We start from the raw sequence: 17,237 nt of genomic DNA, 5'->3' as shown, positions 1-17,237 counted from the left end.
TAAAGTGCGTGCCGGGAAGGGGAGCCTGGGTGGGAAGCCCCTCCAGAATAATGGGCCGAAAGAAAATGGATATTTCAGCACTAAGAAGCAAAAACAGATATCTGCCCTATCAATTTTGGGAGGTTCTGTTAAAAATGGATCAGGGCCCCTACCAAAAGCCAGGACACGAAATGGATCATGGTTTACCCAGAATGCGCAATACTACTTTCTGGTCGGTTTCCAACAACAACCAGCTAGATACCTCCAGGAAGTCTATAAATGTGGCATGAGCCATCAAGACACAAAGGAAATGTCCTATATTGAACATCCCATGGAAACGTGTTCAAGCTAATGATTATACACTACATAACAGCTTTGATTCCAGGGTCATAAATAAAACCTTACAAAGAATAATGGAACAAGGAAAACAAGGATAGCTTAAACGGATAAGGTAGCAATGAGCCCTTTATCAGCAATAATACACTAGACAGAATAAAAAGATTGTGTTTCAGTGATAGGATGCTAAAGGAAGCAAAACGAAAGGAGAGATAAGAATATTAAATGGAGACTGATTGCGGCAACAAGATGCAAACCTGCAGAGAATCTCGGCCAAAACGATAAATGTTGTGATAATGGAAAATTCCATTGAAATTAACTACTCAATAAACATGGTCCAATCTCTTTAGTCTCACAGTTCAGCTAGATTAGGATTATTTCTTAGTTTGCAAAATATTCCTTATTGAAAATTAATATGATGTTCTTGTATATACATTGTGAGAAGTCTAGTTACAAATTAAAACGCTGAAAGATCAACAAGCTGCCTTTTTTTGGAGCAGATGGCTCATTCAGAGCTATGTTGACAAGTGATAAGCTAGCCTTTACAAGAAATATTTGTGTTCAACAAAGCAGAATGCTATTATTTTTACCCTACTACTTGATCTTAACCTTACAATATTATTTCAGCTTGTATACACATTTGATGTGACGTCTCCAGAAACTCCAGGTCGAGCTAAAGAAATACTATCTTTTCATTTCGCTTGGCAGTATATTTGCAAACACTGCAGATGTTTGAAAAGGATTGCCTAAATTAGATTTAGGGCAGGAGGACCACAGACGTAGTATGTCCATAAAATATGTAAAATAAACAGTGCCATAAGTGGAATTATAGCAGCTGTTAACTCTCTGTGTTGTTAGACCGGCTTCAGAAAGACAATATATTAATGTCTACTAGTTTAGATGGCTTGAAAGTACTTTAGGAAGGAATTTCAGAACACGGATCAAAGAATGATCCTGAATTACGACCAGGTATGTGTTTGATTTCACTTCACACAGTAGGATGATATTCCTTTCCTCTCCTAACAATGCAATAAAATAACAAAATAACAGAGCTGCAAATGATCCCAAAGGTCATCTAGTCCATCCCCTGTCTGTGCAGAATATACGTCTAAAATAACCCCAAGAGACAGGCATCCAATATATGTGTTAAAAACTCCAACAAAAGAGGGTCCATCAATTTTCTGCTGAAGTGGTTCTGCATCAGGAAATTCTTCCTAATATTTAGTTGGAATGTCTTTTTCTTTCTTTTTCGAATCCATTTGTTCATGGGCTGGAGCTAAACTAGCCTATATCCCAGGAGATGACCCCAGATTATCTTCTTTGATCTGGATTATATGAGTTTCCCCTGCCATATAATCTGGGATAAGCAGATAATCTGGGATCAGATCCTGGGATATAGGGCAGTGTAGATCCAGCCATGGTCTATCTCCTGAAGTAGCAGAAAATAAGAAAATCTTCCATATGGGAGCGGTGGTGCAGTGGGTTAAACCCTTGTGCCCGCAGGACTGCTGACTTGGAGGCTGGGTTGCTGACCTGAAGGTTGCGAGTTCGAATCCTAACAGGAAGAGCACGGGTGAGCTCCCTCTATCAGCTCCAGCTTCATGCAGGGACATCAGAGAAGCCTCCCACAAGGATGGTAAAAACATCAAAACATCTGAGCGTCCCCTGGACAACGTCCTTGCAGACGGCCAATTCTCTCATGCCAGAAACGACTTGCAGTTTTTCAAGTCGCTCCTGACACAAAAAAAGTAGTTTTTTTGAGGCACCAGCACTCTTTAGCAGAGATATCCCAGATTATCTGGCCGTGTAGATTTGTATAATCCAGTTCAATGCAGATAATGTGGATTATCTGCTTTTATTATCTGGATTATATGGCAATATAGAAGGGGCCTGGGGCAGAACATAAATGGTACATCAAGCTTCATAGTATCTAAATCCAGGCAAGTTACTTTCAAACCCTTAGATAAGTATTTCTACAAATCCCTTGCAATTGAAAGATGATGATGGTGATGGAGGTGGTGATGATAATGGTGGTGTGACTTTTCTGCCCCAAATCCTCACTTTACCTAATGTAAATTTCCTTTGGAAGACCAGCTTTGTTTAGCCCTAAGGCAGTGGTTCTCAACCCGCAGTCCCCAGATGTTTTTGGCCTACAACTCCCAGAAATCCCAGCCAGTTTACCAGCTGTTAGGATTTCTGGGAGTTGAAGGCCAAAAACATCTGGGGACTCCAGGTTGAAAACCACTCTCTTAAGGGATAATAGCCAGCATTGTGGACGAGAAATAGCAGTTAATACAGTTGGCCCTCCATATCCACGAATTCAACCATTCACGGACAGAAAATTTTCCCCATCGTCAGATAATCCAAAATACAAGCTGAATTAAAAATAATAATAATAATGGGCAATTTGCTGCCAGGCAATACATTACATTAGGAAACCATGCATCCATTTCATCTGATCATTTGTCTTTCTGACTGTAGGGCAATTAAAACAAAACAGTGTTACTTTATCTTATTTGCTCTTTTTGGATTGTTTTAATGTTGCCAAAATGTGAGTTACTCCTGAGCAACCTCAAGAGACCACCACAAGGATTTATTTTTATTGAGTCTCCTCCCATTTGGAACAGTTTTGCAATCCCAAAATTTCTTACAAGTTTGATGGAATCAAAACTGACATTAATAAATCAAAAATTAGACTAATTATATTTAGGTTTCTTTTCTTTCTCTTTTTTTCTTTTGTTTTCTTTTTTTCTCTTCTTCCATCACTTGACCCCATCTCTCTCCCCCCTCCTCCCTTTTTCTTCTTTTGTTTCGACATATAGTTTATTTGATTTTATTGTATCAAGAAAAGATGATATTTTGTTGTTAAAGAAAATGTAACAATGTTGCTAACAAACCTTGCAATAAATTTTTAAAATTAGACTAATTCCACCAGAGAAATCAACCATAACAAAGCACTTGATGAACCAACCTGGACACAGAAATGTAATTTAATTTTAAACTGAATTTGAATGCTTCTATGACGGTTATATATGTGTTTTATACTGTAAGCCGCCCTGAGTCCCCTGTTGAGTGAGAAAGGCAGGGTAGAAATACTGTAATTAATAAATAAATAAATATTTAAGAACACAGAAATGCTGGACCAGTCTCACAACCACCATGTCAGACTACACAGAGAAGCCACTGACATCCACAAGCATGTATACATTCTCAACAGAAAGGAGGAAACTATGAAAACTAACAAAATCTTGGCTACCAATATTAAAAAAAACTCTAAAATCAGGACAGTAAATAAAGAACAATACTCTGAAAATGGAAACAATCAGGGCCAGATAACACTTCCCAACAAAGGATTCCCCCAGGCAGGAATCAGCCAGGCTATTCAATGCTAATCAAGCTGGCCTATGGCAACATTCACACTTGCCTCAAACAGACAAGAGTTCTTTCTCCCACCCTGGACATTCCACAGATATATAAACACCACTTGCCTCGTTTCCGACCTCACAACCTCTGAAGATGCCTGCCATAGATGTGGGCTAAATGTCAGGAAAAAATGCTTCTGGAACATAGCCAAACTGCCCAGAAAACTCACAGCAACCCAAATCAAAACTCGTCTGGATATCCTTTTAGAACCTAAATATCAGTGGCCATATAACCCAGGTTTTTGAATCCAGATTATCTGCTTATAATAATCCAGTTCAAAGCAGATTATCTGATTTCAGAAACTGGATTATATGGCAGTATAGATGGGGTCCCAAACTCCCATTTGAAGATTCAAACCAATGCACCATGCTGGCTCTCATATTTATTTATTCTTTCTTGGATTTTAAATATTCAGGTGCATAAAATCCCACATTATCTACATCGAACTGGGTTATATGGCAGTGTGGACTCAGAAAACCCAGCTCAAAGCAGATATTGTGGATTATCTGCCTTGATAGTTTGAGTTATATAGCTGTGTGGAATGGCTCCTAGTCTGGAAGTAGTCACAAGAAGCTTGAAATCCACAGCCCTGGTGTGATCAAACTATAATCTTAAATGTTATAGTGCCATCTAATGTTCACTTTTTTCCTGCTACGTTTTTCACATTGTTTCTTGTCAGGAAACAAAATGGAAAGAAATTGGTTTTATTATTCCTGTAACGTGCAGATATTACTTATCAAAGAAAGAAAGAAATACATTTATATTTTAAATACACATGCCAATTTCTGTTTTTCAGTTCACAAAACACTTCTCAAATCCATATGTAACACAGGGTGCTAATATAGAATAGAATAGAATACATATAGTATAGAAATTGATAAACTGGATATATGAGCCTTCACTGCCATATAATCCAGTTCAAAACAGATAGTCTGGATTTTATATGGCAGTGTGGAAGAGGCCTTAGATGCCTCAGGGTGATAATATAATACATATAATATAAAAAAATGATAATCCAGATTATCTGCTTTGACATGGATTAAATGAATCTACACTGTCATATAATCCAGTTCAAAACAGATAATCTGGATTTTATATGGCAGTGTGGAAGGGGCCTTAGATGCCTCAGGGTGATAATATAATACATATAATATAAAAAAATTGATAATCCAGATTAACTGCTTTGACGTGGATTAAATGAATCTACACTGTCATATAATCTAGTTCAAAGCAGATAATCTGGATTTTATATGGCCGTGTAGAAGGGGCCTTAGATGCCTCAGGGTGATAATATACCACGTATAATATAAAATCGATAATCCAGATTATCTGCTTTGAACTGGATTATATGAGTCTTCACTGGCATATAATCCAGTTCAAAGCAGATAATCTGGATTTTATATGGCTGTGTAGAAGAAGCCTTAGATGCCTCAGGGTGATAATATAATACGTATGATATAAAAATCAATAATCCAGATTATCTGCTTTGAACTGGATTATATGAGTCTTCACTGGCATATAATCCAGTTCAAAGCAGATAATCTGGATTTTATATGGCTGTGGAGAAGGGGCCTTGGATGCCTTAGAGTGCTAATAATAATAATACAATACAATACAGAATTGGTTCTAATCAAACTCTGGGAAAGAGCGCCCCCTCGTGTCCTAAATCAGTGAATACAATCGCAGAAGCTTCGGAGGCGGTGCTCAGAAGCGGGCGCATGCGCAGTGCAGCAAAAGGGGCGTCTTGCAAGAGGCGGGCCAAGAAAGGGTTCTTTGGGGCGAAGGCCATGGCGAGTGGGGTAGGTGCTTGCATTGCAAACTATTGGGGGGCTTAAAAATCTGCAAGGAGCAGCAGTGGAAGGGGCTGCGGGGTGGGAAGCCAAAGGAAGGAGTTGCCTTAAGAAATGGGAGAAATGCATGGCTTTTGCAAATTTACTCAACAGGAAGCTGCTCCCTGAATTATAATCTGTGCATTATGTTTTTTAAAAGGCTCCTTTGCAAAGGGAAGGAGAGGTAGAGAACAGGTGCCTGCGTGCTGCTCTCCTGCTTTGGGGGAGGGTTTGCTTTGCACTCTGTCCATGCTCAGAGGCAGTTTTATAGTCCTTCTGAGTTTCTCCTTGAGAATGGTGCAGGAATAGCAGATATCGAGAAATGCATGGGCAAACTTGGGCCCTCCAGGTGTTTTGGACTACAACTCCCACAATTCCTAACAGCCGACAGGCTGTTAGGAATTGTGGGAGTTGTAGTCCAAAACACCTGGAGGGCCCAAGTTTGCCCATGCCTATTATAGAGCCATTCTATCAAAAAGGGCTTAAAACTTCAAAAATTAAAAGTACACTGTGTTGTCGAAGGCTTTCATGGCCAGGATCACAGGGTTGTTGTGTGTCTTTCGGGCTGTGTGGCCATGTTCCAGAAGCATTCTCTCCTGACGTTTCGCCCACATCTATGGCAGGCATCCTCAGAGGTTGTGAGGTATGGAGAAAACTAAGCAAAGAGGTAAATATATACACAGATATATATTTACCTCTTTGCTTAGTTTTCTCCATACCTCACAACCTCTGAGGATGCCTGCCATAGATGTGGGCGAAACGTCAGGAGAGAATGCTTCTGGAACATGGCCACACAGCCCGAAAGACACACAACAACCCATTAAAAGTACACGTTTCAATGCTGCCTGTAGTAGCTGTTTTCAAATCCATTGTGACTTGAAGAGTTCTTGTTTCTATTTCTCCAAGTTCAGTGGCTTGCATTTGCTCTGTATCCTTTCCCTTTGTTGAAAAGGTTTATGGACTCCAAATTACAGCTGCCTTGCTTAAAGACATCCTTCAGTAAACATCTTGTAAAACTGGGTTGCTGTGAGTTTTCCGGGTTGTGTGGCCATATTCCAGAAGCATTCTCTCCTGATGTTTCGCCCACATCTATGGCAAGCATCCCCAGAGGTTGTCTGTTGGAAACTGGGCAAGTGGGATTTATATCTGGAAAATCCAGGGTAGGAGAAAGAACTCTTGTTTGTTTGAGGCAAGTGTGAATAATCAATTGGCCACCTTGATTAGGATTTAATAGCCTTGCAGCTTCAAAGTCTGGCTGCTTCCTGCATGGGGGAGTCCTTTGTTGGGAGGTGTTAACTGGCCCTGATTGTTTCATGTCTGGAATTCCCCTGTCTTCTGAGTGAAATCAGGACAGTAAATAAAGAACACTCAGAAGAGAAAGTGCAAGGTGGACTAAAACTCATAAAGTGGGTTTCAATACAGTATTTAGTAACTCCTTTATTTTATTTTATTTTATGCCTTTTCATTTACAAAACAATAGCATCCTAGGCAGCATATAGAAGAAACATAATTACATTACGTAACCTGTAAAAATCCTTTCCAAAAATCAGAAATCAGCCAGGTCTTGAAGCTGCAAGGCTTTTCAATGCTAATCAAGGTGATTAATTTCAACATTCACACTTGCCTCCAACAGACAAGATTTTTTTTCCTACCCTAGACCTTCCACAGATATATAAACTCCATTTGCCTAGTTTCCAAAAGACCTTCCAACTTCTGAGAATGTCTGACATAGATGCAGGTGAAACGTCAGGAAAGAATGCTTCTGGAATATGGCCATACAACCCAGAAAACTCACAGCAACCCAGTGATTCCGGCCATGAAAGCCTTTGACAACATGTTGTAAAACTGTTTATTACAGAAATTCAACATAATATACCAGGTTCTGACTCGAACCGCCTATCAAATCAGGCCTTTTAGTGTATTTTCAAAACGTTTAATGCATAATATATAAATCACTAACTGTGCCCAGCCACGCGTTGCTGTGGCGAAGTATGGTGGAATGAGAAATAAAGTATTGAGGAATTGGTGGTAGTTACGGTAAAGGGTAAAGGTTTTCTCCTGACAATAAGTCCATTATAAATGGGTTATATAGCTGTGTGGAAGGGCCTTGAGTCTACACTGCCATATAATCCAGTTAAAATCAGATAATCTGTATTTTATAGGCAGTGTGGAAGAGGCCTAAGTGAGGCCTAAATATGAGTGGGTTGCTAGGGCTGAATGGGTTGCTAGGAGACCAAGTGGGCGGATCTTAGCCTTCTAACTGGCAGCAATTGGATAAAAACAATTATTCTTCTCCCTCTAATTAGGACTTTATTTTTCTTTTCTTTTTGTTGTATGAACGTAGAGGCATGGATGAGGGATTGTGCTGCCAAGTTTAGTGTTTCTGGGATGTGTAGTTTTGTTGTTTTGTTCTAGGCCGAAATTTCATTACCCTTTTATATATATAGATTTACTTAGATCTACTCCGTATTTTCCCTCAACATTCATCTGGTCATTGTAAAAGTAAGGGAAATAGAAGAAAGTAAATATTTTACCGGGCATCAGGCCTTTTCATACCTTGTCTCTCTATCCAGGCTGACTCCATTAAAAATAGAAAATATCTTATACTCTATTAATCTTTCCTTTTGGCTCCCCATTATCATAAGTAGTTTTTCTTTAGCCTTGAATATTAAATTTGGAATTGTTTCCAAGAATGAAAAGGGAAAGGGAAGAGAGAAACAAAGGACTGATTTGTTTTAGCATGACCTTTTCTGGATTTCAGTCCATGTTTTCAAATGCAATAATAAAGCCAGAAGCATATTAGCACTTGCATAATTGTGATGGTGGGATTACAATGTAATAGGATACAGAAAATTGAAAAATATGACAATTGCCACAAATCTTCCAAGAGTTGGGTAAAATGGTACAGGTCTCTCTAGCAGCACCTGCTACTCTTGGAATGTCCAAATAATATATTCTCCTTTTCCAGAAGTTATTTCCCATAATGTAAGAATTTTTTCGAGGAAAACTCTTTTCTTAGAGATAACTCTACTAGTAGATTAAAATCTGTGAATGTTCAGCATTTTTCCTCCCAGTCTCCAGACAAAATAACACAACTCTCTTTTTCAAAATCTGTTTAGGTTATCAAATGCAAGGCAGCTGTTGCCTGGGAATCTGGCAAGCCTCTGTCCATTGAAGAGGTCGAAGTTGCACCGCCAAAAGCTCATGAAGTCCGCATCAGGGTAATTAAACAGTACTTTTTTATTTGGCTGTACATGTTGATATTTTTCAAGAAACAAAATGAAACCTAAAACATTTATAAAGTATATGGAGCTGAAAGGGGAATCAGCTGTACCTATCCACAAACCACTGGAAATGTTTTCTTCGCTAGTTCATGCTTCATAGTTATTTTCCTTAGCTGATGACTTTAAAACATACAGTAAAGTCTCACTTATTCAACCTTTGCTTATCCAACGTTCTGTATTATCCAACCAAGTCTACCTTTTAGTAGTCAGTGTTTTTGTAGTCAATGTTTTCAATACATTGCGATATTTTGGTGCTAAATTCGTAAATACAGTGATTACTACATAACGCTACCATGTTTTGGACTGCTTTTTCTGTTTGTAAAACATAATGTTTTGGTGCTTAATTTGTAAAATCATAGTATAATTTGATGTTAATAGGCTTTTTCTTAACCCCTCCTTATTATCCAACATTTTCACTTATCCAACATTCTGCTGGCCCGTTTATGTTGGATAAGTAAGACTCTACTGTATTATAGCAATTTATAATTATTTCTGTTCATGTATGCATTATTCCTGTAATTGTGTAAACCTTTGTGTTTATGTTGTGGGTGGGCTGAGGTGTAAAATGAAGTGTAATGTGAACAATAATAGAGGAATATATTTCAAGGAATGTTGGAGTGGGCCACCATTGTATTACTCATCTCTAACTGTTACTCCTCGTTGGCTCTCTAGGAGAGAGACCTAGTAAATTTGGAGCTGAGGTGTAATTTGAACCAGAGATGTTGTGGTGATGAAGATCATGAACCGAGATCTCCAGCAGCTCTGAAGTTTTGAAAATATTGAGCCTGTTGAATTGTCTGTTCAGCTTGTTTTCCATGATTTCATAGATCATTGCCACGGCTGTGTGCCATACTGATGCCTATACTCTGAGTGGTGCTGATCCAGAAGGGAGTTTCCCTGTCATCCTGGGCCATGAAGGAGCCGGCATTGTAGAGAGTGTTGGGGAAGGAGTGACTAAATTTAAAGCAGGTAAGGAAATCCAGTAAGGTGTTACTGTTTCCGGAATGATTGTCATATGTGTCTAGTGTTAGTCTTGAGGGTGCCATTGGATTCTTTGTTGCTTCTGGAAGGTTAGAAGGTATCCAAAGGATAATCTACTCAAACCTTATACAGGAAACTATAACTAAAGCCATTCTTATTCCAACCTGTTTAAAAATCTCTAATTATGGCTGTACTTGTTGAAGGTTCCTTTCACACTACAGAATTACAACACAATGGTTCCACTCTACAGACTCCTAAGCTTTGTAGTTTGTTGAGACAGTAAAACTTTCTTTCCTGAGATTTCTAAATGTCTCTTGCTGAACTGCAAGGATGCTGTCATGATGATTAAAATGAAATCATAGAGCTGTAACTGCATATAGTATGTAAGGGCCATTCCATATTTGCACAACTGTTAAAGATACTCAACTGTTCACAGCTTGGTAATTTTTAATTCACAGTGTCTAATTTGTCACAAATTTGTAACTGCCTTGATAGATGATGAGGAGGCACAGACTTGCCATTTCATTGCTTTGTTAGCATTCCACTGTGTTATGCAATGTCTAGTTAAATATCTCTTTGCTCAGTTAGTTGTAAAACCAAATCAACTGTTTGTTCTTTCCAGGAGACACGGTTATCCCTCTGTATATCCCTCAGTGTGGAGAATGCAAGTTTTGTTTAAATCCTAAAACTAATCTCTGCCAGAAAATAAGGTTTGTGCTCCTCTCTTGTGATCCTCCTCCTGTCTTTTTCTCTCTGTTGTGGTACAAGGCAAGGATTGTTTTTGAATACAATGTGTCAGTTTCAGAGACAGCTAGTGGGACACACTAATCATGGACACTAATTGTCCAAAATCAGTTGTCCTTGATTTCTTTAGATATTGCAGAAAGGCTAGTTTTTTCCAATTTGATTCCTTTCCAATTATGTTGGACTACACCCCCTTGCTGGATTCCCATCTTCCAGTTCTGTTGTACGCCTGCAAAACACAAACCGTCTACAAACCTCTCTCCACTGCAAATCTCTTGGGAAGACAGGCAGACAATATCAGTATTCTGTAAGAAACAAAGACCACCAAAATTGAATGGATGATCCTCCACCATCAACTTTGCTGGACTGGCCACCTCGTCCGAAAGCCCGATCACTGTCTCCTAAAGCAGTTACTTTACTTTCAGCTCAATAATGGAAAATGGAATGTCAACAACAAACAACAACAAAAGAGATTTAAAGATGGGCTTAAAGCTAACCTTAACAAATATGGCATAAACACCAAGAACAGGGAAGCCCTGGCCCTAGAGTGTTCTAACTGGAGATCAGCTATTACCAACAGTGCTGTGGATTTTGAAGAGGCACAAATAGAATGCGAAAGGGAGAAATGTACCAAAAGGAAGGTGTGTCAAGCAACCCTTGTCACCTTCCATCTGGAAATGTATGTTCTCACTGCAAAAGAAATGTATGTTCTCACATGCGGATCCAGAACAGGTCTCTACAGTCACTTACAGACTCCCTGCCAAGACTCTACCTTTGGAAGAGAATAATACTCAGCCACGAGTGATTACCTATGATGATAATGATGAGATATATTATCAGAAGTAACTGTAGGGTTCATGGTGGTGCAATGGGTTAAGCCCTTGTGCCAGCTGAACTGCCGATCTGAAGATTGGCAGTTCAGATCCGTGAGACGGGGTGAGCTCCTGTCTATCAGTCCTAGTTTCCTATGCAGGGACATGAGAGAAGCCTCCCAGCAGGATGGTAACACATCCGGGCACCCCTGGGCAACGTCTTTGTAGATGGCCAATTCTCTCACACCAGAAGCAACTTACAGTAGGTATGCTCCTGACACGATAAAAAAAGCAATAACTGGTAGCTGCTTGCTTCTGCTTTTCTGTTTGTGGTGTTCTCCTTCCTCCCCATATGGAAACATTCAAATCTATGTTTGCAGTAAATCTACATTCCAAACTCAAGATGCAAGTAACGTTTGGCAATTTGTAACCTTCTGCATGTTTTTCCAGTGCTGCTTCAATTTCTCCAAGAAAACAAAACATACTTGTACTTTTTATTAGTAGCACTACAAGGATCAGAGTTTGAGAAATTTTCTTTTCCTGGGAATTCTGTCCAAAATAGGATTTTTTTCAGGCTTATCCCATACTTTTCTGTGACTATAACTTTACATATTATGTAAATAACTTTTTTTCCTTCTCTCTGAAGAGTCACCCAAGGGAAAGGAGTGATGCCGGATGGCACTAGTCGCTTCACATGCAAAGGGAAGCAAGTTCTACACTTCATGGGGACAAGCACTTTCTCAGAGTACACAGTTGTTGCTGACATCTCCCTGGCTAAAATCGATGCTTCAGCTCCCTTGGACAAAGTCTGCCTGCTGGGCTGTGGAGTTTCTACAGGATATGGAGCAGCCTTGAACACTGCCAAGGTAGGGCACTGTTCTTCCGACTGAGTTTTCTCCCACTTTGGTACATTTTTGCCCACATAAGTAGGGAATTTGGGAGCGTGCAAAAATTAACCTTATGAAATAAACTCCCTAAATATGCCAACCAAAGGATCCTAGGAGTTTTAGTACAAAAGGTAACATTCCAAGCTCTTAGGTTTGCACTACAGTTTCCATAATCCCTTGCTATCCTGACTAGGTAACAGAAGACTAAAACAGATGAAGGATCCAAGGACTTTTAGTCCAGGGTAAGCTAAAATTGTGATTACAGAAATCCAGCCAGGTTTTTCTCATCCTTAAAGTGCACAGAAGCAGGCATAGAAGAAACGGGACAAATGCAACAGAAATTGGCAACATTTGATCCACCTATAAAATGTGCTGTTTACAGCATAGCAAATGAAGGACACAAAACTGGGCTGGAAACACTCTCAAAGGACCTGTGAGGAAATCCCCTATTGTCACTCTTCGGCTCATTTAAACCATGTCTTTTATTGCATTTGTTCATGGATTTGTAGAAATTAAGATGAGAGATGGCTCAGAGCAACACAGGATCAAAGACAGCAGTGGAATTCTGGATTGTCTTTCTAATTGAAGCTAACATTCAGTCAAGCTGTTCAGTTAACTTTCTTCTAAGAGGGGGTTAACTGAACAACCCATTGCAAAATCTATTGCTCATCAAAGTATTCTGTGGTGTTAAATTTGTAGCCTTAAGTACTGCTCTTTTCCCTTACTCATTCAGTCAAATTGTCATTTTTGTTTTTAGGTGGAACCAGGCTCTACCTGCGCCGTCTTTGGCTTGGGTGGCGTTGGGCTCGCCGTCATCATGGGTTGCAAAGTGGCAGGTGCCTCCCGGATCATTGGGATTGATCTCAACAAAGACAAGTTTACAAAAGCGAAGGAATTTGGGGCAACAGAATGCATCAGTCCTGAGGATTCCAAGAAACCTATTCAAGAGGTCCTGGTTGAGATGACAGACGGAGGAGTAGATTACTCATTTGAATGTATTGGTAATGTTCATGTCATGGTGAGTGTGCTTGGACATAGGTCTATAATAGCTGTGAGGGTCTGTTTTGTAGGACTGTTATGAAATAGGACCTAATGAATGGGAGGTCTTCTCTAATTCTGGGCAAGATCTTTGGCTCTGGCCTTCTCTGTTTCTAGGCAGGGGGTTGGACTGGATGGCCCACAAGATCTCTTCCAACTCTTATGATTTTATGTGCATTTAAAGACTCAACCATTTTTTAAATGCACTTAGAATCGTAGAGTTGGAAAAGACTTCGTGGCCCATCCAGTCCAACCCCCTGCCAAGGACTTCATTGCATTTTCATTGGCTGTAGATGACAATGAAACAAGACAGGCTGTAAGAAAGGCCCAGCTCCAGGTAGAAGGTATGCTGCAAACTGAAATGGTAAACCCATCATTTCAGTGCATTCATTTTTCATTGGCAAGCAGAAAAGGGCTGCTACCTGAAACATAAGCAGATGGGGTGCCTATACATTGAGCCTTATGTTGGAGGTGGCTGAGTGCACTTTCCTCTGGTGGCTTTAACACCACCACCTCAAACTGAAAGGGGCAGTCAACCACGAAACCTGGCAACTTCCATGTGAGTGGATGTTGATTCCACTCTTAGCTGTAGTCCATACTTCAAAGATATTGAGTCTTGTCATCAGAATAAAGTGTGCATTCATAGCCCTTCTGACATTAGAGCCACCAGCTCTAATTGCAAAATCATTACAACTTAGTACCATTGGCATATATTGTTGGAACAACAAGGCCAATGACTACCTCATTTGGTCAAAAAAACACATTACTTTCCAACTGTGTCTCCAGCAATGTCCAGTGAAGTGGTCTCATTTTAGAATTTAGCCTTTTACTCTTCAGAGCCTGAGAAACCTACTTTTCTGGGCTACAACTCTCCAGAATTCCCCAACTAGCATGGATTCACTGGCTGCAGGATTCTCAGTGCTGTAGTCCAAGAACATAATTTTTGAAGCTCTGCTTGGCACATGGAGAACGTACATAGCTGTCCTAGCAAATATCCTTACTGGTTATGAACTCTTGATTCTCATTGTTCCTAAATGGATTATCATTTAGGCATGAGAATGCATCCTCATCCTACAGATCAAAACATGCGGTGTAATGGACTTCTTTAGAGAATGCTGCCTTGTACAAGCTGATTGTTGATTCACCTGATTTAACATTGTACTATTTTGATTGACAGCCTTTTCTATTACTTGTAATCTGCCTCTTCTAATGGGAGACACCAGAGATCCAACATGGGATCTTTTGCATGTAAACCATATACTGTGCCACTGATCTATGATCTTCTTCCCCCTCCTCCTATTTGTCTTTGTTAAATTATTTTGTGCTTCCTCCCACCTCACCTCTATGTTTTACAGAGAGCTGCCTTAGAGGCCTGTCACAAAGGTTGGGGGGTCAGTGTGATTGTTGGGGTTGCAGCTGCTGGTCAAGAGATTGCCACCCGCCCATTCCAGCTGGTCACTGGCCGAACATGGAAAGGGACTGCCTTTGGAGGTATAGATTTATTCAGCTACTAACATGATGTCTTACATGGGCCAATCATTGGGGGGGGGGGGGTTAATGGCTTCTTTGTCAGCACTTTAACTGGCAATACCTGAAAATTTTTAAGACTTTGTCCCGCAATAAGAACATCTTTCACTTTCTTTCCATTTTGCAGTGATAGTAAACTTCTTTGATTGTTTGTGAGTTCTGAACTCTTTGAGAGCCTACTATAACATCCATGTTTTTGTAATTTCATTTTGTTACGTTTCACTATTTCATGTTACTTTATTTCTTCAGTTCTAAAATGCACTTTTTTCTATATAAACATCTCTAAAAAGGGGGTGTATCTTAGAATCTCAGATTTATCTTATGTATTTTTGTTGGTGGTGGTGGGACTGAAATTAGGGTATATCTCACAGTTGAAGAAGTACAATATTGTAAATTACATTATGTAACAAAATTTGGAACAAAAATCTGTTCCTGGTTTGAAAGTACTATTTTCTGTTTAATTGAGCAGTACTTAGTTTGAATTGGTTGAGACTTGATGAGATATTCATTGAAAAACTATAGCAAAATGTGCTGTAAGATGTCCTGGAACAACGAAGTTTTTGCAGTTTAATAAACCTTTTCCATGTTTTTATGATAGAACCAATTAGGAAATGACATTTATAACCCAGGAACAATTGTTTTACGTGGTGTTACTGTTATTATTTTATGACATTGTAACAGAAAACAAACATTTTAATTTCTTACCAGGTTGGAAGAGTGTAGAAAGCGTTCCAAAACTGGTAGCAGAATATATGTCCAAAAAGATGAAAGTGGATGAATTTGTGACTCAGAACCTACCTTTTGAGAAAATCAATGAGGCCTTTGAACTCATGCATGCTGGAAAGAGGTAGGTGTCTTTTCTGCTGCTTGTCAGTCCACATCCATAATCCCCATTGATTTGATGGGACTTGCATTCAACTAAGTATGGGATTGTAGCTGAACTGAGAGCCCTCATTTAGCAGGTCTAGTGGTAGTGATGGTAGGTTTAAGCAAGTGGGACAGATATGGCTTCTAAAGAGTTGAAGTCCAAAACATGTGGAGGATCAGATTGCATATGCAGTTGTATCCTGTAGCCCTTTCACTGCCTTCATATTGAAAATATATTGCATGCTTAATTGTTAGTCCGACATCTTTGGGAAGGCAAAGGAGATGCAGTGTATTGGAATAATTATATAGGGATGGTTCCCAAAACTATTTTGAAAAGTCTTTTTTATCCTACCTTTGCTCAATAGAATTCAGGCCCACGTATTGTATGTTCTCTTTATCTTCCCAGCCTTTGTTTGGTTTCTCTTAATGGTTGGTTGATGACTTTTAGGTCCATCAGGACCAAGCGCAGATCTAAATTCTTTGTTGCTGTTTGTCTTCAAGTTGCTTCCAAGCTATTGTGAGCCTAAGGAAGCACTATCATAGGGCTTTCTCGGTGAGATTTGTTCAGAAATGGTGTCATTGCCTTCCCATGAGGCTGACTTGGCCAGGGTTGTCCAATGGGCTTCTATGACCAAGTGAGAGTTTGAACCCTGGTCTCTGGAGTTTTAAGTCAGAGTTTTTCAAACGGTGCTCCCCAGATGTTTTGGTCTTCAGCTCCCACAATTCTTAACAGCTGATAGGCTGACTGATATTTCTGGGAGTTGAAGCCGAAAACACCTGGAGGAGCAGTTTGAGAAACACTGCTTTAATCTATGCTATACCTTAATTTTTGTGATACCGGACTTATTTCTTAAAGACGACTGCAATAATTCTTACAGGATAAATTAAACTTATGATCTTTTTCTTTCTATTTCTAGCATCCGAACTGTTCTAAAGTTTTAGGAAGCTGGAAGAAGGGACCCTTTTTACTGCAGGAGTACAACATTACAGTTACACAACATGCCTTATTTTAGGAAACCTGGGGGAAACTCTTGTTCAGATTGAATTAGACAATGTAGATATTTAAAAAAATACTGACCTCCACATTGGAATAGTAGTACTAGTACCAGCAACTAATTTTGAATGGATCAAGTATCTTACTAGTTCCTATCTTACTGTATCCCCAAGGGCTAGCCACGTAACTGTACATTGAATGCACTTAAAATCAATGTTGTTGCCTTTTCTTCTAAAACATTTTGCAATGAAAAAATGTTGTCTTGCAAAGAGAATCATGATTAAAGCATCACTTTCCTATGTAGTTGCAGAATTGTGATCTCCCTTCCTTTTATTGAAGTCACATTGTATGCAATACACAGATGTAGTGTGCAGGTCTTGCCTATCTTGACTGATTTACTACTGAATACAGTAGAAAACCAAAGGGTAGGAAGCAGCACACTGTACATCCCACAAAATTTCACTGCATTTACTGGCAAGGGCGGATAGAACTTGTATGCCAAAACATGTTGTCATAAAATGCTGTCACAGTTGTTA

The 17,237-nt window shown here is 39.5% G+C and overlaps 1 protein-coding gene across 1 annotated transcript; it reads left to right on the top strand.

Annotated features, from left to right (window-relative positions):
• The first annotated feature begins 5,414 nt into the window (after positions 1–5,414).
• Positions 5,415–17,004, top strand: LOC100557775 (alcohol dehydrogenase class-3). The gene is made up of 9 exons (XM_062982294.1): positions 5,415–5,537; positions 8,687–8,788; positions 9,679–9,820; positions 10,455–10,542; positions 12,035–12,254; positions 13,033–13,293; positions 14,669–14,804; positions 15,549–15,687; positions 16,625–17,004. The coding sequence occupies exons 1-9, from the start codon at positions 5,457–5,459 to the stop codon at positions 16,647–16,649; spliced, it is 1,194 nt and encodes a 397-aa protein (XP_062838364.1). The 5' UTR covers positions 5,415–5,456; the 3' UTR covers positions 16,650–17,004.
• The last annotated feature ends 233 nt before the right edge of the window (positions 17,005–17,237 follow it).

This window comes from Anolis carolinensis, chromosome 5 (assembly GCF_035594765.1).
Source record: "Anolis carolinensis isolate JA03-04 chromosome 5, rAnoCar3.1.pri, whole genome shotgun sequence".
NCBI classification, from domain to species: Eukaryota; Metazoa; Chordata; class Lepidosauria; order Squamata; family Dactyloidae; genus Anolis; species Anolis carolinensis.
This window is presented reverse-complemented; position numbering and strand designations above follow the sequence as displayed.